Source organism: Falco rusticolus, chromosome 9 (genome assembly GCF_015220075.1).
Source record: "Falco rusticolus isolate bFalRus1 chromosome 9, bFalRus1.pri, whole genome shotgun sequence".
NCBI lineage: Eukaryota > Metazoa > Chordata > Aves > Falconiformes > Falconidae > Falco > Falco rusticolus.
This window is the reverse complement of record NC_051195.1, coordinates 38,153,846-38,178,344: the sequence shown is the minus strand read 5'-3', so window position 1 is coordinate 38,178,344 and position 24,499 is coordinate 38,153,846. Positions and strand designations below refer to the sequence as shown.

Genomic DNA, 24,499 nt, shown 5'->3' with positions numbered 1-24,499 from the left:
ATAAAAAGCTACATAAAATAGTGTTGTGGTTGTATGGAGGATAGTACTGCTGAGCAAACCTGCCTGGCAGAGGGCAGTGGCTATGGCTTCAAACATCGTATCCAGTCTACAATGACTATTAACCTTTAACTACATCACCAATCTCTCTGCTTTCATTTCTTCCCCGATAAAAAGCTACTTATTACAAGGGAATGCAGGATACAATGAGGGGATACATTTCTGAGTGTCCTTTTAGAGCCAGGGTGGTCCTGGTAGGCACTGAGTCAAAGCACCTGACCCATATGCCAGGTACCATCCAAGCGAAGTGTCTCTTTGGCTCCTAGAGCCTGCACATGCAACGCCAAGCCCCCGGCCGCTGCCAGCCCAAGCCCTGCCTTGCAAGCCCTGTGCCTGATGCATACACGTTATCTCCTCCTGAGCCACGGTGCCCTCTAAGGAACCAGAAAATGCTGAGTTTGCACGGCAGCATCATGGGAGCTATATGCATTGTCTGCCCTTCTCTAAGCTGCTTCCATTAATAAGTACCTTTAACACTGTCCTGCTGAACCAGTCTCAACACACGTTTTATTTATGCAATACTTCCAAAGAAGAAAAAGCTCTTACCTATTGTTCTTCGAAGATCTTCACACTGGCTAATGTGAGGGAATTTCAAGATTTCCTTCCACTTTTTGCTTTTGCCTTTGCGTTTCCCTCCACCCCCTGCAGAGAAAGAAACAGCAGGATTAGATGGCTTTCAGGGCATAGCCCCGTCCAGAGTTTACCAGCCCAGTCACAGCTCTTATGGATATCGTTAATAATTAAAGCCGAAACATTGTGGATAGATGTACAGATCAAGCCTGAGCTTGTCTGTGCTGAAACAGACCGAAGTGGCAGCACCTAGCACATCAGCTTACTAAATGTTGGGAGCACAGGCTTGCAGTCCACCAGGACCAGTTCAGGTGGCATCACCTCTGTGTCAACTAACAGCCACTTCACATGAGTCAACCTTGTAAAATTACCGCTCACATCTTTTCAACCTGGATCTCCCCCTTCTTGTTTTGGGATGAGCCCTGATGCCATCCCAAAATAAGGGCTGGAAACTGAAGATCAAAATTCAACTCTCATCATCCTCACCCTGCATTACATATACTGCCAACCTGGCTTTACCACTGATGTTACAGACTGATCACTGCTGCTTCCACAGGAGAACAGTGGGGGGAAATCAATATAATATCCTTATAAGGAAAAAAATATCTTTCTGGTTCCTTTTTCCCCTTATCACTTTCCCCTGAGATTTCTTGAAATGGGCTGTCCTCAAGGTGAATGACCTAACTTGCTTCTCCAGCTCTGGCTGGATGAAGTCCAAGACCCTCAGCCTTCTCATGCTGATGAATATGCCTCATCAATGTCCCTTCACAAATACCTTGCTGCAGGCATCACTGGCATCTCCAGGTGCCACACCTGAGCTTGCCAGGGGAATGCCTTCTGCACTGGGCTCCGCCAGTAAAGATAGTGTTTCCAGCATACCTCACTTGCTGGGATCACTAGACAACACTGCACCGGCAAGGCCAGGCTTCCTCAGCCCAAGCAAGCCTAATGCAGGCTGACATCTGTCACAGCACTCTCAAAACTAGCCAGCTGCAACCAGGTCTTTTTCCATCACATACCAAATTAACTTCACTAAGTAGTTGGCATGCTTTGCCCCGGCACAGCCACCAATCCCCCACAAGGCCTCAAAGGTCCATCTACTGTTCATGCTGTTTCTTCATACTGTTCTGGCCAGTCCCTCTGCTTTTCTTCTCCTTGACCCTCCTCATCCAGGGCACTCACACTCTCTCTCCTCTCTGCTTCTTCCTCTCTCTCTTCCTCGGCTCTCAACCACTTAACAGAACCAGCCACAGCTGCACTTTATCTACACCAGCCAACCCACCGCCCCTGAAGCCAGTCCACAGCTGTACATTATCAATGATAATTAACCCAACTTCATTCCTCTACAATTCCCCCTTTTTTCTTTTCTTTTTTTTCTCTTTTTAACATTTCATATCTCATGTTTTTACCAATCATCACAAAATTCTCACAAATAAACTTTTCATACAAGCCTCTAATTATTCTACAATGCCTCCCTTTTTTTGTTCTTAACATTTCATACTTTATGTTTTTAATAATCAGCACAACCTTTTTACAAATAAATTTTTCATACAGTCCAGACAACTTGTCCCTGAACTCATACACATATCCCTTCTTCAATTTTATCTTGGGCTTTTCAGCTTCTGGGGGCTGATCACCTTTCTTCTCATCTACTTTCTTGAAATCTGGGGGTTTGTTTTCTTCAGAGTGGGGTTCTGATGAACTTACAGTACCTCATCCTTTCACCTCTTGGGTCACACCAGACGGTAACCTGAGTGAGCTTTCAACAGCAGCAGATCTAGAATACAGCACTAATACATTACTCTGTGTCCCAACAAGCTTCTCAACATCCTTGTGGTCACTTATTTCTTCTACGACTGGAGACACCTTCACCGAGCACATAAACACTGGCAAGGATACCACCTGGCCGAGCAGCAGCAACAACAGCAGGAGCAGCACCTTGCTGCTCCCGCGCCTTCCCCCAGCACAGCCATCACTGCTGTCTGGCCAGACTCGCTCTGGACCCGCCGCTGCTGCCACATCTGGCCGGGTACCCTGCTGCTATCACCTGTTACCCTCAGTCTCTTAACTCCACAGCAGTCAGGCTTCCTTCTCTTTGATCCCAACAGCTCACCTTTACCGGTGGCTGATCCGGATCCCCAGGCTCCTCCTGCCTCTTTCAACATGATCTGGATCACAGGCTATCCCTGCCTGTCTCTGCTACGTTGGGCACCACCATCACTGTTCAAAACTTCAAATGTCTCCCAGCACAGCCATCACCACTGTCACCGCTCATTACACTCAGTCTCATACGCTGAAGGGCCTCACACAGGGCACTGACTGTTGCAGCACAAACAAACTAGCAGGCTGCAACAAGGCTTTACCGTTAGTCAGATTCTACCGTCTGTACCATATCTCCCACCTCCAGAGGTCAGATCACACTGCTCCTCCTCCATCCAACCCCCTCTCCCACCATCCTCAGGGCTATTTAACCATTTAGCAGGAACAAGCTACAGCTGCACATCATCTATGTCCATCAACCCACCGCCTCTGAGGCAAGGCCACAGCTGCATGTTATCAATGCTGATCAACCCACTGCCTTCACTCCTCTACAGACATGCTGTGTGTGCCCTTCCCCAGTGTACGCTAGATGGGCACTCAGATCTGAACCAGCTCAGCCTAAAAGGCCATTTTTAGATTTTTCTTGTCTCTATTTTTATTTTTTTTACTGTCATCAGGCAATTTTTTACTCCAGCCCTCACCTGGGTTTCTCTTTTATGCCCCCACCCCATCTTATGCTGCCACATCAGTACTGCTGCAGGGGGCAGGAGGTGTAGTGTGATGCTGGGGGTTCCATTCCCAGCTTGTTTGTGTGCCTGTCCTGCTCAGAGAGGTTATGCAGCCAACGGAGAAAGAGTATCCCTCTGGACATGAAAGCCCAGATGCAGACTGAGACTCTCTGAGTTGCTGTATTTACTGCAATTCAGTCCCTGCACAGAAAATCTGATTCACTTGAGTCTGTTTTACATGCGCTGGCACGTCGAATGACTAATTCAGACCTGAGTTAATTCTGTAGAGGGCCTGGTAGAGTCACAGTTGCAGACTGAGGGTGTGTTGGGTACTACATGATATTGCAGGCTAAATTAGGAGAGTGTTGACTCAAAAGGTAGCAGACCATTGCAGAGAAAACATGAGCCTTGGGAAAAAACGCAAAATAGTGCTCTCTGTGGGACATTTCTGATCACACAGTACAACCTTTGGTGCAGGAGTGCTCCTTCCGCGTCTCACCTTTTATTCCTTTGCTTTTGGTGACCAATGGTTTTGTCATTGCAAAGCTATGAATTATTTTAAACTCCTTATTGACAGGAACTTACTGTATGTCTACATGACACAATGTAAAGCAGACAGATCTCTCCCAGCCATAAAGGAACTAGCTTTTTCAGACTGTCAGGAGCGCAGCTATACTACCCTTCCCAGGAATTAGTCTCCAGTAAAGCACAGGGAGCTGTGACTGCCTTCATGCTAGGCAGTATTAGGCAACACAGATGTACCCTTTGGGTCTATAATGAATTCTGCTCCAACCTCCCCTCTTCAGTGCATCCCAAACACCGATGCTAAAGTAATTTCCTCTCCCATCCCTCTAGTCACAGAGTACCAAAGAGGCTGCCTTGCTCCCTTGCAGCATATGATGCTTGGCCTTGCCTGCTGAACGTCTTAGGTATGCTACAAGGTGCTGAGAAGCATTTTTGTGGGCTGGGCTGGGGTGAGCACTGCAATCACCTTTTCACCAACTCCTGGAGTGCATGGCTCTGCTCTGGTTGCCAGTGACCGCAGGGGGTTGGATTCAGCAACCTGAAGAGTCCTCACTGGCTTTCGTCTCCCTGAAAGCCCACCCCTGCAATCCCGCAGGGCTGCTCCTGCCTGCCAGGATGCCACCTCCACCTCCGCTCGCCCCTCTTCTCCTCTTCCAGGGGCACATTCCTTTGTGCTCCTGCCCTTAATCCTCATCACACTGTACTTAAACTTCTTTGCACCCTCACTTCACACACTCCTATGGGAAATGCTGCTTTCTCCTGGAATTCATGCTTCCTTCTCTTCACCAGTCATCCTCTTTGGCTGCATTTTCTTCCCTGAACTATTGCTTCACATTTTTCCTCACACTCATTTGTCTTGTAAACTTTGAGATCTATGCCTTGATGTCAAACCTCCATGGGAATTAAGTTAAATAAGTATACATCTGTCAGTGCTAGGGAAGGGATTAGAAGGGGAAGGCAAGGAGGGAGGGAAACTGTTGGGCTGGTGTCGGAGCAGAATGATCCCCAGGGTTTGAATCTGGGATTCTGGATGCCTTTGTCAGGCTGTCAGCTCCCAGAGCAGCTCAAGCCACCTCCACGCTCAGGCATGTGCTTCTCACTTCTGCCTGCTGCCTCTGCCACCGCAGGGACCCACCACTCTGACCAAGGACTAGACAGAGCGGGGTGCTGCAAGAGGACAGGCAGGAGTTCTTTGCTTAATGTATGAACAGGCACTGGAAGCAGCACGAGAGGTATGCAGCTGCTTGGGCAGCAGTGCCTGCTAGGAGAGAATTTCCAGTAATTTCTGGACACCGGAGGCAGTGGGAGTAAGCCAGATGAAAGCACCCTTTAGGGTGCATCTGCTCAACACTGGTACATCTTCACTCACTGAAGATCTACCCTCTAGGCCAAAGCACTGGAGATTTCAGAGCGCACCTTTACAGAAGTCCTCACAAAATGGTCGCATCTTTAGCAGCATCAAGCTGTGCAGAGCATTGCAAAATAGCCCTTTGCTCCAAACGACAGCTTTGCGATTTGTGCAGAGGTGAAATGATTCTGCTAAGCTGGGCCAGAATGTTTTAAAAATCCATTTGCTGTAAAATATATATTGATATATTTACATTGGATGATGTATTTCCGACATTAAATTTCCATCAGAACAGGAGAAGGACTCTGTGGTTCCCTGTTACAACTGTGATCGATACAGCCAGCGTGTTCTCTTCTCTTTTGTGGCCATCCTCCAAAAATAAGCAGCCTTGCCTGATGAATCATTTGCTCTTAGCTGAGCATGAAGTAGCGTTACTGTTTTGCCTGTGACGTCTTTATGTTAAAGATTCTGATCAAGTGCTTTAATCGACCTGACCTTTCCGCTCTCAGCTTTTCTTGTGGAGCCAGCAAACACTGCTGGCTCCAAATGTTAATTCTAGGGGGTTTGATGGATATAATGCAGTGAGACAGCTGAGACAGGATAAATTGTCTAGCAGAGCTAAAAGCTAAAAGGGGAGGTTTCTCTGAATAGGTCAGTAATTGTGCAGGTTGCAAAGGGAAGCTTTTCACACACTGCCTTGATTGCTGCCTTTGCACTGTCTGCTCTGGCCAGGAGAGTTTGCAGTCTTCAAGGCAGCTTCTCAGGGCAGGACTTGACAGACACGCCATGCTGTGGATGTGAGTTCCATCATGTGGTGATGGAGGGTCTGACGGCTTTAAAATCTTGGTATGCTGATGATGACAAAAGGTGAGCTCCCAGCAACAGCATGAAATCTCAGCTCCACTCCCTTGCATGCACTTCACAACTCAGCATTCACAAACGGAGGACTGAAGCTAATTCTCTAACATGTCAACCAGTCCTACAGGAAACAAAAGTATTTCCTCTACATCCTACCTACTGAAAAATACATGGCATTTTTCATATCATCTTGTGATGCTGAATGGCAAATCTAGCTCTGATCTCTGCCTGCAAGGAGGGAGACATAACCAGAGGCATACAAGTACAACACTTGTGAGCAGCAGCTACCCTTAGCCTAAGGTGCCTATTTTATTTGCCGCCATTATTCAGAATACACTTATTGGCCTAACATGGAGAGGAAGTAGGAAAGTACCTGCACATTACTAAGCCAGTGAGATGTTAAGTGCTTTGTCCAAAATGACATGAGAAATCAGAGACAGAGCAAGGAGCTGAAGCCAAGGTCTTGAGCCTGTTAATCCTGCTGATGAGGATCAAGCCATGCTCCTGCTCAGCTGCTTAAAGGTATTTCGTAACACAGAGTTAAACATAATGATGGGTGAATTCATTGCAGCATCATGCCTGTAGCATATTCCAGTCCTGCTGCATGCCACCATGCAAGGGGGCTTTTAAGCATGGCTAAGCTGGCTTCATACTTTTGCTCTGTTCTTGCCCAAGTTGATAAGACTGCCATCACACCCCATGCTGCCTGGCTTGGCTAAGCGAAGACGGCCAAACATTTCGTTGCCTTCAACTGTATTATCTGCAATCTAGTTAGTCCACACTTTAAATAAACTATCCACAGATCGCTGAAGGACGACTACAGTTCGTGCCTTCCATTTCGCAACAGTAGCTAGGCTCTCATCCAAGGCCTTCCCAACAAGAGCACAGAGCTCTGCACGCTCTGATTGCAAGGTCTTGATTACACAGCACGTGAAAGCAGTGGAACACCCCCACCCCCCAACATTAAAATCCAAGAATCACGGCTAGTGTCCTAGTTTCACTCAAAAGAAGTTTACATGTCTTCTTCTCTTCCTCTTGCCAGCCTTCCTTTACTCACTCTCCCCCATCAAAGTCTGCAGCTATACATTAGATATGAAACTGCCCTATTGGATTAAATGGATGGTCTGTCTAGGGCAGGATGGGCTGTGGGCAGCTTCACAGGAAGATCTTAGAAAGCTGTTTCTAAAGTATTTGGAAAGCAGAAACTTTCTTCCACACCCTATTAATTAGATATGACTAACAAAACATGAAGGCATATTGCTTCCAAAAATTACTCTTTTTTTTTTTTTTTTAATTTATGCCACTTAAATTCAGGCTGTTCTTATGCCCTGAACTGTTGAATGGCCTTTTGCTTCATGCGGGTGTGAGTCCCCCAGATTAACCATGTATTTGTGAAGGAAGAGAATACCAATTTTAAACTGCTTATTTTCCTGGAGTGTCTCTTGGTAATGAGACAGCACAAATAAAATCTATCAGCCCACCATTTTCCCGTAAGAATTTTTCATATCTAACTCATCTAGCCTCTAAGGCAAACAGTTCCACCCTTCTTAGACCTGCTTCATGTGGAAATTCACCCAGGTTCACCATTCTTCTTTTATATTGGTCCCATCTATGGTCAGCTGTACTAGCTAATAAAAAGTTTGTTTTCCAAAAAGAAAAGCCACTGCTTGCTCTCCGCCCTTCATCCTGCCCTTCTCATCTGGGAACGCACTAAAAAAAACAGGATACAAGATCTTACGTGATACTCCTGACTAACCTGTGCTTAAAACAAGCACTTACAAGACCATGAGGAACCTCTTTATGAATCCCCTTCTATGTCACCCCAAGGATAAGAGTATGAGGGCTGGATTTTCAAAAGCAGGTAAGTGGCCACCATCCACTGGGACCCAATGCCTCTGCAAACCAGCCTTTGGAGGCTCTCAATTATGAGATACAACAAAAAGTCCACAACGCCCTCAGAAGAGAATCACATTACATAGCTCTTCTTACCGATGCTAATCTGTCTTTATCTCTTGCAGCCTTTTTTGATAAACAAGACTCTCTGAACAGTCACAGACCGTGATAACTGTTTTGTGCCCATCTTCCCTGCTGTCACGGCATGTTTGCACATAAATCATCTGCATGTTGCTACAAATACATAAGCCTGACAGCCGCTGTGTAAAACATCCCATTGCTTTTTGGAAATGAACAGCAGGTGTATTTAATATTTAAGCCTTCAGAACCACAGAGACTGGAATTTCATTAAGCAAAATCCAAGCTTCTCCCCAGCAGAGTCAGGCTGGCTCTGCAGTCTGGTTGCCAGAGGACCAGAGGGCAAAATATTTTGTATACAACTGACATCTAAAGTCCTATTAACATTGGCTTACAGAAATCACTGTTCATAAACAAATATTTACTGCAGGAATACCTACCTATTATTTAAATAAAAGGTCAAGTAGTACTGTAAATACTGGTGAGTGGCTGAAACATGACTTTACTAACACATTTTATATGTTAATAATCATGTGTATGTTAATAATATGCTTTAATAGCATCCACTGCCCTGAAGGGATAGAAGTAGCTAAGGGATTAGTCTTTGAAGACTGATCCTCGGGGCTTCGACTACCATATGTCAAGGCCATTTTGGTACTGCTCAAGGAATATGAAAAGGTCTTTACATAAGCTACCTTTATGTCTAGTTGGAGCACATTGAAAGGATTTTAACTAAACTAAAAAACCCACGTCTTTAATTTTTTCTGTTGGTCTCCAGCGAGCATGCCAAATTGTGGCACTCTCCACAGGAGTCTGCCTACATCCTCCATTGGGTGTTTTTAATGCACATTTGAGATTATTTCAACACATTCTCTTTGGGCTTTGTGGGCCAGTTCACATAAGCTGAGTGTATGTTTCACTGCTATGCATATTAACAGGGAGTTGTTTGGTGATGTGATTTCCCAGGATGTAGTTTAATTTTCCCTTGTCTAAGCACCTTTAGTTTGTCTTTTATGGCGTCTCTCTCTTTTATGCCTTGTATTTTAGCTGTATTATGTTTATCTGCGCCTGATGAATGAGCAAGCAGAAAGATCACTGACTTTTATGCCACAAACAATAATAATTCAGAAGATACAAAATATACTGAAGCTTTACAGTCTATTAAAAAACCAAACAAACAGTAAAACTTACAAAAATAAAACCAGGTATCATCTAAAATAGTAAAATTAAGCGCAGCCCAAAATTTTAACTTCTTATTCTTGACCTCAAAGTAAACTAAGCTACTGGCACAAATCCAGGCAGCTTAGTTGTGTTTGAATGCATTACCATGTCTTGGGTGGTTCAGCAGGCTGATGGCTTCAAATTGAAAGGTGACTGGATAGTATTTGGCATTGTAGTTGGCAACAAGAGCAGAAGAGACAATGCAGTGAATCTGGAACCACTGTGCTCCTTTGGGAGCTGTTTCTGGACCTGTAAGGTCTCTCGGAGGAACATGCAAAGGCTACCATGTCCGAACTTGGGGAGTATTAAAGAGATTTTGTCCATCTGTGGTGTAGGTAACAGAAAACATTTGTCCGTAACACTTCAGTATTGATGATTAATATGGGAGACCAACTTTTTGCACAGAGCTGTTGTGATTCAAGGTTATCACCCTGCTACAAATGGTAAATATGTCAGAGGAGTTTTCCCCCAAACTGGAGCTGAGAGTCAGTATTTCAAAGTTCTAGAAAATTCTGGTTAAAAGACATTAATCCATTTCATTTTGATAATATTTGAGTCATTTCAGTTCTCTAATGTCAAAACATTATCATAGAACATATCAAATAGAGTATTAAGATGTATTATATCATCAGAACAAAATGGGTATGGTGAATTAACAGTCTTTACTTTTTAGAATGATGTTTCTATATTGTCAAAAAGAAGCTAGAAAAAGCACATCCTTTTCTTTTTCAAGTAGACACTTTCCTGCAAACCCTTTCATTTTTGACAAAACTTCATTCTCAGAAAGAAAGATTCTTTTGTCAGAAATGTTCTCAACCATCACATGTTTTGAAGCACACAAGAATTAAACAAGGAACGTGGCCTCCCCATATCTGAATATTCCAGTGAATCTAAATTCCCACATTTCTTACCGGTTCCCTTAAGTTAACTTGCACAGCTGTGATTTACATTGACTAGGAGACCTGCTTCTCATTCTTCCAAAGAAAGAACGTAAATACCTGCTCCAGAAATCCTGCTTGAATAGGGCTTGATAAAATCTTTCCAGGAGGGAACTCCTCTTTAACCAATGGTTTTTTAAACTTATGACCTGTTCTTTATATTTATTACCCTGTTTTAGTAACACATATGCAAGTCGCTGACCAACACCTCCAAACCCAAACCTGCAAACGCAGCTCATCACCCACACAGAGTCCATGCCCATTGCCCATGCACACTGCCCAGGAGCTGGTGTAGTGCTCCTGGATTCAGTGGCATTCCTCAAGCCATCCAAAAGTTCTTAGAGATGACTCCTAAATCCAAAATACCTTGAAGAAACCTGTGAGTCATAGTTAGACACTGACAGAAATGAGCAGAAGTCCAAGAAGGCTCTACCAATTTGCTGCTCCAACGTTGTGCAATTCTGATGTTTAGCAGCACAACCGGCAGCACAACGCAGGCAGAAGGAAGACACAAGGACACTGGCCCTGGTACAGGCAAAACCATGGGGCTCAGCTCTTCTGAAAGTTCTGGTGCCACTTCTAGAAGGAGAACATGCAAAATCCCAGCCCTGAGCAGGGAACGATGTGGGTTCTGTCTGTCCCTGTCAAAGAGCTGTGTGGGCTTCTTCTCCTGCAAATAGTTCTGCAGTCTCTAAAAAAAGAACTTAGCCTCTGTGTTCCTGACATTTGAGTTTTGTAAGTATTTCTGAACTGTGGGGAGGAGATCCAGCTGGATGGGAGGTGAGAATTCAAGTGTGTTCCTATCAACAGTCTGTAGCCAAGCTCTGAGAATTATCTTCTTTGCTGTTTTTTTTGCCCTTACCTAAATAAATTTACCAATAGGGCTAAAGAAAAGAATTTTAGTGAAGATCATAAAAAATTAATTATTTGAGACAGGCTGTTTTATTAGGCCTGATGGATTTATTAGTTCCACCTAATTGGCAGAATTGGTAAAGCTTTGAGATGCTCTGATAAGAACCCAGAAATCCAGAAGTGTTTTGCTTTCCATACATAAATGACAGTTTAGACGGTTTATGTCTGAGCCAGGAAAACAGCCATTCAGGAAAGCAAGAAAGAAACTGTGTAGGGCCTCCGTGAAGGAGGCAGAAGAGCAAGTCACCCAAGGGAGTGAGGACTACTCACATCCAGGCATCTAGGGAGCCTACCTGAGTACTCAGCCCTGCCCTCTGGCAGGAAGACTGGCAGACCCCAAAGGTTTGGAGATGCAACTCGTGTTTAATCAGCCGCACATGGCCTGATGCAAAGTGACTCTGCAGCCCCTTCGTGCTGCCTGTGCACGCACATATGCTACCGAACCACTGCGTTACCACAGCCTCTCCTCCTGCGTGTAACCCCACCAGAGACACTGGCCCCGCAAAGGTGCTGATGGGGAGACTTGAGTAGCAGGGCACGGAGGAATTGTTATCAGGTGCCCAGTATACTTTTATTTTGTGGTGTTTCTGTATTTTTGCAGTGGTCTAGAGGACCATTAAATCAGCCTCATGGTGCAGGGAGATAGTCCAAGAGCCATAAGAAGTGTCCTTCAATGATGCTTGGCTGGATTCACCCTTCTCTCTCAACACTTTCCAGACAGTTGACGTAAACAAGCTAAAAATTGTGAAAATTAGGCTGGGAACCTCCAGAGAACATGTGTATGGGCTAAATGCCAGCATTGTTATAAAGGAACATCTCTCCTGTGACACTTCAGCCCTTTTGCTTTCAGAGTCAGCCAGGAAGAAAAGTGCAGCATCGTAATGTGTCTGCGATAGAGTCACTTTGTGTTTGAGATCACCATCAGCCACGTTTCTTTACCACAAAGCAGAATGACGACCCTGTCCATCTCCCCGGCCCTCCTCAGTCAAACAACACGTCAGATTCTCAGCTCCAGACGTATGCATAAAGCATACATTACACCCCAGATACTTGACAAGCCTTCAGACACTCTGCAGAGGAAGTGTGGGGAGGGGGACGAAGCCTCCCTGAAACGGCTGGTCACAGTCACCATTTCCAGTGGCACTGGCTGGCTGGCAGAGGGGGAAATATGCTGGCACACGCTCTGGCTTTGGAGGAAAGAGGTACTATGTGGATGGCAGGGCAAGGGTGCAAAGGGGTGCACAGGGCTGAGGCAAAAGGACATGGTCAGCTTTGGGGGAAACTTCCCCCTTAACTACAAAGCCTGGGTTTGGCCCCATCATCTTGTCCAGCAACAAGGTACCAACAGCTCCTTTCTGTGCATCTTGCTGTCACCCCCTACTAAATCACCCCTGAAATCATACAAAACATTGTCCTCAAAAATCATTGACAGCCCAAGACATGATGGTAACACAATTGTATGCGTCAGCATTTAGGATCATGATTGTAAAAGGTTACAGGAGGGATTGAGGTTAATGGAGGTAATCTGTGATTATCTGATGTAACAGATTGCTCTGCCAGTGACTCATTCCTTCTGCCACAATAGATTGTGCGTTGCAGCTGCAAATAGCGAGCAGCATGGAGCCGGCTTACAAGCTGAGACTGTCCCTGTTGTTTGGAGAAACCCCTATGAGAGGGTGCCGAGCCACTGCAGGTGTGTGAAAGCCCGGCAGAGCTTTGCTGAGGGGAGCGGGTCCTAGCGGTGTGCTACAGTCACTCATCCACGGGTGCGTTACTATAGCTACCAGTTGAAGGACTCAACAAGAAAAGCAGAAATAAAAAGAGAAAACGAGGAGGTAGAAGACAAAAAAGAGGAAACTTGTCGTAAAGCAACGGCAGAGGGTTCCTCTGATTAGCTAGTGAAGTGCTTCAAAAGTAGCGACTGAAAAATAAGGCTTGAAGGTTGCACGGCATAACCGTCAGATGATGCAAGCAGCTGGCACGCTCTTGTCTCGCCTTTCCCACCCACCCACCCCTCGAGCTGGCCATGGTGAGCACTGTCATATTAAACACAAAACAGCAGCTTTGTGCCAGGGATGGATTAACTATTTCCTCATTGCTCACAAAGTCCTGCACTTACACTTGCTCTCCCTGCAGCCCTGGGGCCACAATTAAAATAAGGTATTGATTCGGGCCAACCACCCCGCAAGGAGGAGCGTTGAAACCGGCCACGATCAACAAGGATTCTACCACCGGGGACTCCAGGAGAGAGCAAAACCTAGGTACTGTCATAGCCTGGAAGATGACCACGGGGCGATCCTACTCCACCCACACCTCCCAGTGTGAAGACCCTGAATCTGGTTCAGAGCAGTCCCAGATGCTCAAGGCTAGCCCAACACACCGAAAGCAGCTGCAGCTAGGGACAGTCACTTCTAATACGTACATAAATCTAAATAAACGTATAATTCCCAATCACATGCTTTCCTGACAGCCAGCTGTTCCCTTTGCCTGCTGTTATCCTCACTTGGAGATTAATGTCACTGTCTGGGACAGCTTATTAGCAATTTTTATTATGAAGCATATACATTTAGCTGGTGGTGGGCAAAAGCTAAGCCTTTGAGTAAATAAAATACCAGGGCAGCTCACAGGGAATGACAGAGAACAGATATCTGTGGGGTCTTTACCCTGGCTCTGAAGGCCAATAATGGCAGGAGGTCAGAGATCACCAGCTTAATCGTCTGAGGAATTAATGGTGACGAACGTCTGTTTCCCCTCTTGTTAAAACTGACACCAGATATTTCAGAGAAAGCAGAAGGGCACTTGGCCACAAAGGAATGTTTTGATGGCTGAAGCTGAGATTGTTGCCAGCCCAAGCCCGTCAGAGCAGCACGGGTCAAACAAAGTCATTGTCGGAAACTGCTGCTGACTCCAGCACAAAACAGAACATTCTGGGCCCAGTCGAGCAGCCACGGATTATCCTGCTCCCTTTGGAAAGAAAGATTTTTTGCTTATATTTTAAAAAAAGTATCAGATCCAGATCTTTGAATATAACAAGTATAAAAAAAAAAATAAATTGGGGGAGCGTGAGTTGCACCATATAAATCAGTCTGAGCTTTTTTCTTCCTGTTTTGAAGAAAACTTGAGAGCAACAGAAAAAAAAAACCAAAACCCAACTGTATTATAAAAAGCAAAATTTTTCTTTACATTGTGCCTCTCTGGAAAATGGTCTTTCATTGTTCTGTATAACCCTGGTTCAGACATGCATCTTTGAGTGGAAAGCATCATCGTGGGAGGGGTAACGAAACCAGGAAATATTAGGGGACTGTTTTTATCCAGCTAGTGTTAGCCAGCCAGTGAAGCTGGCTAACACTTTTCTATTGAAGCAACTTCTTCTGCAATTAAGAATGAGATCTACTTACTTATTTTCTTCTTGCTCAATCTCATTTTGACTCAGATTTTCATGTGGAGTTGTGTGGACATGGATGAAAGCTTCCCTTTGTTTCATGGTGGTTATGTTAGTTTTGAGCTGTTGTGAAACACACTGAAGGGCAGATCTTTCCTGTTCATCTGAATACACGTGAACCCCTCCGGTGTTTAATTTAAGCTACATAAACAAGGAACGAGCACTTTCTGACTTTTAAAAAGTATAGTAACAACCTACCAGTCAGTTTCTGAGCTCCATAAAGTGAGTTCTTACGTCATAAGTCACTCCCCTCATTATGGTACATGCTGATACCTTTAATTAATGGCAGTAATATGTAACACTGTCAACAAGGCTCTCTAACATCGAGTTAGGTGACTAAAGTCTACATATTCTTTCAGCAGTGATTTCCACAGAGGTCACATCAACGAGGGAACAGACACACTGGTTTTCAAGTAAATCTATGTGCTCAGTCTCTGACTGAGCTAATTATAATGGTGCCTTTAGCACTGCTGTCTTTAAGTGTCTGCCAGCATGTCCCTAACGAACCACCAGGTTTGTGTTTCTCTAGCCCAGATGGAAAAGTCTGATTACCAGGTCAGAGTCAATTCTAGCTCCGAGGCCAGTATACTTACATCCCACATGAATCTGGCTTGCTGAGCTTCAATTAACAACAGAGAAGTTAGTGACAAGCCATTGTTGAACTGTCTATTTGCTTGCTTCTTGCTTCTGCCACTCATCAGTACCAAAGAGAGGAAGGCTGCTGGGTCTACAGGGCTGAACAGTCCCCCTGAAGACTTAACGTGGTCCCAAAGGGCCAAGGGACGCTCCGACTCAGCAGTTCCAGTGTGCCTGACACACTGTGGAGCAAATCCTGGTGTGAGTGGTCTGACCTGCACATGTACCCACCTGGCCTCTGCCGGACAGGGTCCGTCCCCGCAGGACCCGGGGCCCATGTCACAGAACCACAGAATCACTGGAACGGTTTGGGTTGGAAGGGACCTTAAAGACCATCCCGCTCCACCCCCCACCACAGGCAGGGACACCTGCCACCGGACCAGTTGCCCCCAGCCCCATCCAGCCCGGCCTTGAGCACCCCCAGGGATGGGGCATGTACCACCTCTCTGGGCAGCCTGTGCCAGCGCCTCACCACCCTCAGGGGGAAGAATTTCCTCCTAATATCTACTCTAAGCCTGCCCTCTCTCAGTTTAAAGCCATTCCCCCTTGCCCTATCACTACATGCCCTTGTACAAAGTCTGTCCTACCAGCCAAGCAAAATGAACGGAGGGGCTTTTGCAGCAAGAGCCTGTAAGCTGCTGCTTCAGAGCGGGCAGCGGTCAGGGTGCAGCCCACGCCACCTGTGACAGCGCTGGCAGCAGACAGCAGTGCACCACTGCAATGCTAGGGGCACAGCCAGGTGTAAAGTCAGTCGCACAGAGCGTGGTGCTGACAAATGAGGTGTATATATACTGTTTGTGCGGCACCGAGAGTCACTCTGGAGCTGAACAAACCCACAGGGAAGACACAATCTCTGCTGCAGGAAACAGGTGCTTTATAAAATCCATATTTTGGTTGTTATTATCATTCCTTTCAGGGTGTCACAGCAGGAAAAAAAGAAATTCAGCTACTGCTTTAGATGGTGTTCTGATTTTTAAACTCGTGAGAGCAAAACCCCAATCAATTCAACAGAAAATCCAAGCCTCCTTATCTCATCCAACTCCCCCAGTGACGCAGCATGCTCTGCACTGTGCAAAGCAACACAACAGCAAACACTGATCTTTGTGTCTAAGCATCTAAGCCCAAGTGGCACATGTGCTATTTCAGTACCTCTCGGGACCGCTCTGGGAGATAATGTAATTAATATTATCTTGGTGACGGCTATTTACCACATCCCACTGGGAAATGGCAATCTGTGCTTATGGAACTTGAACCCAATTAATACTCGCTTCCTACCAGTTTCAGGTGTCTCCTAATTTCAAGCTAAGTTTACAGACAAAACAGGTCAGTAACGCTTCCCAGTGAGCCGAACAGTATCTTAATCACTTGTGTTTAATAGGAAACAAATGACTGAGCACTGATAAAGTTCACCATTATGCTTTTGAGGAAAAGAAAAGCAACTACAGAACAATCTGATAACGAGAGAATTTGCTTCCTGTGAAACTTGATATTTATAAACGTTCTCAGTAAGGGGGCAAAAAGGAAATAATTTGAGCTGGCTGAAACTAACATTCTAAATCACATTTAACATTCTAAATCACATTTTAAAACGACAACAAAGCGGGACCCCAGCTGCAAACAGTGCTTATGGGGAAAAAATGCACAGGAACAGCACGAGGCAAGTGTTGGGGCTGCCCTGTGCCTCCAGGTCAGGCTGCCCCTCGCTCCTGCAGCTTGGGCTCTCCTGCCACTGCCGACATGCACTGCACCTTGCATGGCACGGACCCACGCACAGCCTCTCCCACAGCAAAGGGGACACGGAGTGTCAGGGGTAGAAGGTGGAAGCAGAACTGTCCTGGTTGCATTTTCCGCCTTCAGTGGAACAACTGGGTTTAATAGCCTCCCTGCATCTCCAGTAAACATACAAGATGCTCACAGGCATGAGGACACGGCTAAGGGCTAGACTTTCAGCCTTACCATACTTGGAATTCCAGTTATTTTCCATGGGTTTTTATATTTAATCCCCTTGAATGCAGGCAATGATTGCCCTACAGCCTGGCCAGCGTCTCATGAGCAGAACTCGTTCTCAGCCATAATAGCCCCAAGTCCAGCTATGTCAAGAGCCTACAGCCCCAGCTGATTTCATCAGGAGCCACGCATGCCAGCAAGCCCTTAAACAAGCCCCTTGAGAGAGGGAAAGATAAAGATCCTAACTGAGAAGTCCCTTCTGCACAAAATTCTAAGTGCAGATTGTTTCTGGAGTAAGTGCTGGTTTCTAAGGCTCCCTGGTATGGAAGTTTTTCATGGGAGAATAACGTGGGAGACGTGGAAGACTGCTTACAGTGATAGTAAAAATAAACATAATTTTTTTGTATTTTATGCCTAAAAAGGCAGGGCTCTCCATTATTAAAAACCCCAAATTTTTATCTTCCAGAAGTAGAGAGGAAAAGACAGGGGGGGAAAGTAGAGGGTGCATCTACTTTGTTTCGCATTTTCCACGTTAATAAATGACAAAGCGGTTTGCACTTTGTTGCCTTGGCTTCAGGTATCAAGTGAAATACTTCTGAGTTGCTTTTAAGGTATATTAACAAAAATAATAAAACCAACATATCCCCTGGCTTTTCAAACGTGCCCTCTACTTAAGGACCCAGAAGCATTTTGCAAACAAAAATAGCAAAAGCTTTTCCAGCTTACAGATGAATTTTGCCCTCATAAATTAGCATGACTTTTACAGTCCTGTTGAGAGGCTCCACATGTACAACTGGGAAAAGAAATTATCACAGACAGTTTAAATGCATAGCTTTAATTGAAAAAAAAAATACAAAATAAAACCAGACCCATTCTTCTTAAAAAGTTTTCCAGTGGATATTGCCAAAGGACCTGAGATAACTAGGATTGCTAGATGCTAAAGGGAAAATCATTCTTTATCTTCTGTTTACTCTGTTTTTAAAAGCCCAGCTTTGTAGAGGGAAAGCACAGGGTGCTGCTGGATGTGCCACACATGTAGGTGCAGTGTGGGTCCTCTCCACCAAGTCCAAACTGCTGGCCGCTGTCAAGGAGGTTGCACAGCACCTTCCTACTGCCAAGAGGAGAACAAGCAGCTGGAGAGAGCAAAAAGACCTGCTGAGAAAAAAAGGCTGACACTCACCCTTCCCAGGCACCAGGGAATCCAATGGCACCGATGTCTCCCACTGCTCACAGGACAACTTGTTTAACATTTGCTTTTCTGCAATGCCTGGGGGCCAACAAATTCAGGACTCCTTTGTACAAGGCAATGCACAAACACAGATCCCATCCCCAAAGAGTTTCCAGTTCACAGTACAGCAGCCAAAAGCACTCCTCGCGACATTCTGAACCTGTTGCTGTCACTGGGGATGCTGATGCTGCCTTTGCTTTCGGCAAGGACTAGGATTTCATCCCCAGTGGCTCCAGAGGGTCACAGTTTTCCCACTCATCAACACAACTGCTTTCTGAGAAAGAGCCATTTTTCAAAATGGGGTGGTATTACTGAAAAAACATAAAAATTTGCCAGGAAAAATCAAGGACTGTAAATGCACTGTTGTCCAGAGCTGACTAAATTGCAAATAGATTTAATAGAAACATGAAGATGGAAAGAAGATTGAAGAGTAAGGGCAAGTCAGACCAGTTGTTTTCCTTCCCTTTCACCCTGCCATCTCTTTGTCTTCCCCAGTTCTGTCCATCTCTATCATATCAAGCATTAACTAGTTACTGCTATTTTCCAGGTTTGTCCTTTTTTCACCTCAAAACTCTTGCTATCAGGTTCCACCAGCCTTTGATGCCACCTTCTGTCTCCGACGTGTTGCAAGCTAAACTGCTATCCCTCCACATCCTTCTGACTCTTAAAAGTAACTGTAGGAATAAGGGCCTGGAGCCTGTTGCTCTTCCCCCATTTCAGGGAAATGCCTCTAGGAGTGGACTGTCCTGGGTTAATGGTTGGACTTGATGATCTTAAAGGTCTTTTCTGACCTAAACAATTCTATGACTGCAAAGTCCTTCTCCCTCTCACTTGTTTTCTCTCTCTCTGGTCCATGAACCCTAAATTGCCTTCTGCACACTTCACACCTTCAGCAAGCAGGAAACTCACTTAACCAGCCATCAGCTGTCTAGGACATGGCCAGGGACTTGCCTCATGGCCATGTCTAGGTCTCCCATCAGGACAAGGTGATGTCTCATGTTTCCTGCATGCAGGGTCCAACAACTAGGATACATATGTATGGGGGTTTTGGAAAGGTTCCTGGACTGTATCGAACAGTCCCTGCACCAAGTTGTGCCTAAGCCCTACATGGACCTGGTGTAGGCCAAAACTGTGTCCAAAAATGTGCAATGGACAGCTGTGCACCAGTGCTCAACCCTTCTGCCACAACTATCCTTTGTTCACTAGGATAACATCCTCTGTGATATTCAGAAGAAATCCTTTGCTGGTTGACTTGATCTGGCCAAAGTTTCACCAAAAGCCACCACTAGGACTTGGCTTTGGCCAGAATCTCACTCCAACGAACCCAGTCAGGGAGGTGTTGGAATCACCATCTCTGGAGGTATTTTACAAAACGTGGAGATGCGGTGCTTAGCATCATGGTTTAGTGGTGGACTTGTCAGTTCTGGGTTAACGGTTGGACTTGAGGATCTCAAAGGTCTTTTCCGGCCTGAACGATTCTATGACATTTGGATGTCTTTCACCCAATGCTGACACAGGCATCCATCCATCCCTAAAGAATAAAATCTAAGGGACGCAGCCTGGCATTTGGAACCACTGGCCACAGGCCTGCTCATCCTCTTCGAGAGCTGACAAATTAAGTCAACGGAATAGAAGGAATTCATGGCAATTTGCTCACACAAAAAAAGCCTGGAATAGGACTTTAGTCTTGTCCCAAAATCCAAGAGAGATACAACAGCAGATGTCTTTCATCTATATGACCTTTTCTACTGAGACAAAAGGGAGACAGGATATTAAACCACAGTTTAAGATTTTTATGGCTCTTGGCAAGCATTTATTTATTGTGGGTTTGTTTTGGTACTTCATTTTTGGGCAAGAGAGTGTTATTTTTTGCACTTTTCACAGAACCAGCTGAAATACCATAAAAATGTCTGAGACAAATTTTTTTTTGGGTGATTTGCACATTTTCAAAGTCACAAGTTGACTTCCCTTCCAACTCACATTGCTCAAACCAGCATGTTTAAACCAGGACAACCATGTGACACGAAGACAGTGATTCATTTTTCACACCGTCATGGAAAACCTTGATGGCACGTGTTGTTATGTTACAGGGACAGCAGATCCTTTAACTGGCAGCTCTAGATCAGCAAACATGTTTAAAGGCTGCAGCATGTCCAGTGCAAACCTCTCATTGACTGCAGGGGAGAACAGTTACAGCAGGACACAGCACAAGGAACGTGGGAGAAAGCTATTAACTACATTTGTCTCCTTAATGTGCTTATAACCTTCGCTAGAGAAAAGCTCTTCCTAGCATGCTCAGACTGCCTTACAGATGACTAAGCAGATGGGAGGATAGGGATGCTCCTAGGAAAGATAATCTAGAGGAGAGGACATTAACCTCGGTCCCAGGGAGGATTAGTTTTAAGTCTTCTCCTAGCACAGATTTCTCCCGTGATTTTAGGCAAATAGTCAGGCTATGCAAATACCTTGCTAAGGGCTCCAGCTCAGGATCATGGACGGACCCAGGTGAGATGGCTGGAGCAGATACAGGTTTCTTCACCCAGCCCCTCTGCCAGGGGCTATTACCCTTGGAGAACACAAGATTCAATGAGCTGTGCTCCTAATTCACAGCTGCTGAAAGCCACATTATCATGCCAGGCTACAAACCGTGACTGCAGGAACACATCCTAGATACAGCTGCCTACGATCTCAAATCTTGCCCTCAGTCAGTTCCTAGCACATAACATGAACTGAGAGTATTTCCTAAGCCTCCCTTTGACACTGATGGGTGTAAATACATTAAAGACTGAAAAACTCTGAAGCCAGATGGAAATTTTCAGTGGAATATTTTTTCCCTCAGAAAATACCAATCAGCCATAAGTAAACGTTTCACAGATGTGTCAATTCTGATAACATTTTATTTTTAAAAGAAGAAAACTGAAAAGGTTTTCAATAAGGTTAAAATAGAGTGGTTTAACTTTTGATTCTGAACCATTTTTATCCCTTTTTACATACCGCATTATATCGTACTGAATAAAATAAAATTTCTGTTGTCATTTATTACCAAACGAAACATATAGGCTGAGTTCAAGTATTCTTTTTCTCAGATTTATTTTTCACAGCAAATTAGAAATGCTTGCATTCCCTTTTGTCTTAAAATAGAAATATGTCATCTTGAAATTTGAGAAGAAAAACAAACAAACAAGCAAACCCCCAAAAGAGGAAGGACAACAGCCAAAGTTTTGGCCCTCCAACCCTCCCCAAGGGCCTCAGCTCCTGCAGTCGTGAGGGCAGGTGAGGACAGGCTGGAACTCCGCGTGTTCTTTCTGAGTGACTAAAGCATGACATGGGCCAAACGCAACCACATGATACTTCTAAAATGAGAACACATATGGCTGAGCATTTCTGAAAAGTCAAAATCTGCTCGTGCTGAAATCAATGGGCGTTTTACTCTTGACTTCTGTGGAAGCAGGGTTAAGTCAGCACTGGGTAAGACGGGAAAATCCCAATCAGAGATCAAGCACAGCATTCCCCCTAAAGATTATTCATAGCATGTGTAGACGTCACAAGAAAACAGAAGGTGCTACAGAGCTGTTATTTTTAAGCTGAGGGTGAGAAAATCGGCAGTGAAGTGTAGAGCATAACTTCTTACTTTGCTTTGTCACCATTCTTGTTAATGAGCACAGGGAAATTATTTTAAACAGAATAAATTAAGTTTCTTCAGCTCAAAATAGACTGATTTTTTTAATTTTATGTGAATTTTTACAGGTTTTTTTAATACTTCTGAATTTTCTGAAACTATTTCTTTCTGAATACTGTTCTCCTCAGACCCACTCAATTTTCAGAACCACCAAACCCACCCAAGAATACTTCTTTAAACTACCTAGAAGACATCAGAAGATATATTCTCCAGTCACCATCTTGTGCAGCATTTCAGTCAGGTCCCAGCTGCCTGCAGCGCTTTTGCAGAACTGGATACTGCCTCTACCTTCTTTTGCAAAGAGCAATCAATTCAGAAAAGCCAAGGCAGATGCTGAAGTGGATCACAGGGAGCATCTGTGCACAAAGATGGAGACCAGTTCTAATCATCGGCATTGCAGGACTGTAATCCTCAAATCCAGGCATGAGCAATTATCAGTATAAGGGCATAATTTCTTCCTTGTAGTCAGACACAAGATGGATATCCCATTGGGCACCAGTTAGATTGTTATATTCATTTTAGAAGGCTTAGCAAGACCACTTATCATGTATGAAACAGTACTAATAGCAGGCAGCCTGAGCCATCAGATGAGTTTAATAAAGGACTTCACTAAAGTTAGCGATGTGCTCTCATTATGCATAGGGTCAAAAATGCTGGCATGTAAGTGGAAGTATAGTGGCTTCTCAGACTTTAGATACTGAAACCTTCATATGCTTCAAATCTCTCACCCAACATATATACCCTCATGCATGTAAACTTTCAGATTACATCACTTAAACCATGGAAAAGAAAACACAAACAATAAAAATGTAGGATTTCAACACAAGGACCTCAGATTAATATTTAATCTAACTGATGGCACTCAGGAGTAGTCCCGTCTCAATGATTTTTAACAACTCCCATGACTCACCTGTCTGACAATTAACAAGGAAAAACCCCAGAAACATCTGTCTGTATCTCAGACTCAGAATTACAGCCACCATTTCAATAAAGGCACGAGCAGTTCACAGCTTTTAAGCAGCAGAGTCTGATCCAGCAGCCGGGACCGTCACTTGCTATCTGCTCGGGATGACGTTCTCCAGGCACCATCCCTTCCTTCCCTGTTCCTGCTTTTCCCATCCCCGTGCTGACTAGCCTCAGCTGTCTGGTTTGTGAAGCTGGACAAAAGCAGCCACTCAGTGTGGCTTGGCTGAGGTGTAAAATATATCAGAAAGGAATCTGGGTTTGCTTAGCCCAGCAATCCCAAGCGCAGCTGCGACACCCGTGATTAGGGTTTGCGGAGAACACACATCGTTACAGCTTCACCCTTGGGCATTGACCAAAAGAGAGGTTTGCTTTTCTAATTGGCTCAATATTTTGAGAAGGTAAACGGTGAATAACAGCCTCGGCAGCAACACGAGACAGGATGAAAGCAACATGGACGGCCCGTTTGCGCCCTAGGCTGCATGGCGTGAGCCACACGCCAATGGACTTCCAGCCTCGGGAGGAAAGCATCCTGCAGGAGACGTCCTCCCTTGCAGCACTGCGGGGAGCACCCAGGGACACCTTTTCTGGCTTCAGTCACCTCATTTGGCTTTTGGCCTCAGCAAACTAGGCTATATTTCTGGACAACTACAAATCTCATTTGCAGAGCGATAAGTTTCCCGCAGCGTTAGGAACTCACTTCCTTTATTGAGAAGAAGAAATAAACAGTTCTTTGAGGGAAATGGCAGCATTTCATTTGCATGAGCTGGATGCTGTTCTAAAGTTTATGCTAGGTAAAATGTTAATTTCTGCAAAGCACTTCCTCAACAAAAGCAGCTTTATAAATGCAATTTGCTAATAACAACAAATCTAATATTTTCTTCAGAGATTCTTAAACCTATATACTTGGTCTCTCAAATACAAGGGGCGGGGGGGTGGGGGGGGTGGGAATAACAAAATAGCAACATCCATCATTAAGTTAAATACAATTGGTCACACTTAACCTCTGATAATTTAACCATGCCGAGTACCTTTTACTCAGAAAAAACTGTAATGCAATCTATAAATATCAGTGAGGCCACCGATGGCTGAGCTGGGGAGTTTGACCTCGAGGTTTCTGATTTAAATGTCCTGGGTTATGAGCACAGCATGCTGCAGCCATTGACTGCTGTGCGGGTTCAGTGCTGACAGATGTCCCTTTCCAGATCTGTAAAGGGGAATGAATGAAAAGCCTCCACGCTATTCATGGCTGCCAAACAGCACATTTTTAAATGCAACCGAGAGTCGCATCCTTCTACAGCCTGCTGATACAGCCCCAAATAGATATCTCTCCTGCAAGCAGTCTACCTTCTTATTTTTCTATGCATGCCATTGTTTCAAGTCTTTCTGCTTTTGTGCAAAAGCGTAGAGCCTTCTCACCAGGGACATAATTCTGT

At 44.9% G+C, this 24,499-nt stretch overlaps 1 protein-coding gene across 4 annotated transcripts in view; it reads right to left on the bottom strand.

The window, feature by feature from the left end:
* Positions 1-24,499, bottom strand: part of GRK5 (G protein-coupled receptor kinase 5) — a 166,120-nt gene that overhangs the window by 93,787 nt on the left and 47,834 nt on the right. For all 4 annotated transcript variants that reach the window (XM_037401053.1, XM_037401056.1, XM_037401058.1 and 1 more), the window contains one exon: positions 604-699. In XM_037401053.1, the coding sequence (XP_037256950.1) occupies positions 604-699 (96 nt within the window). The remainder of the gene's footprint in view (positions 1-603; positions 700-24,499) is intronic.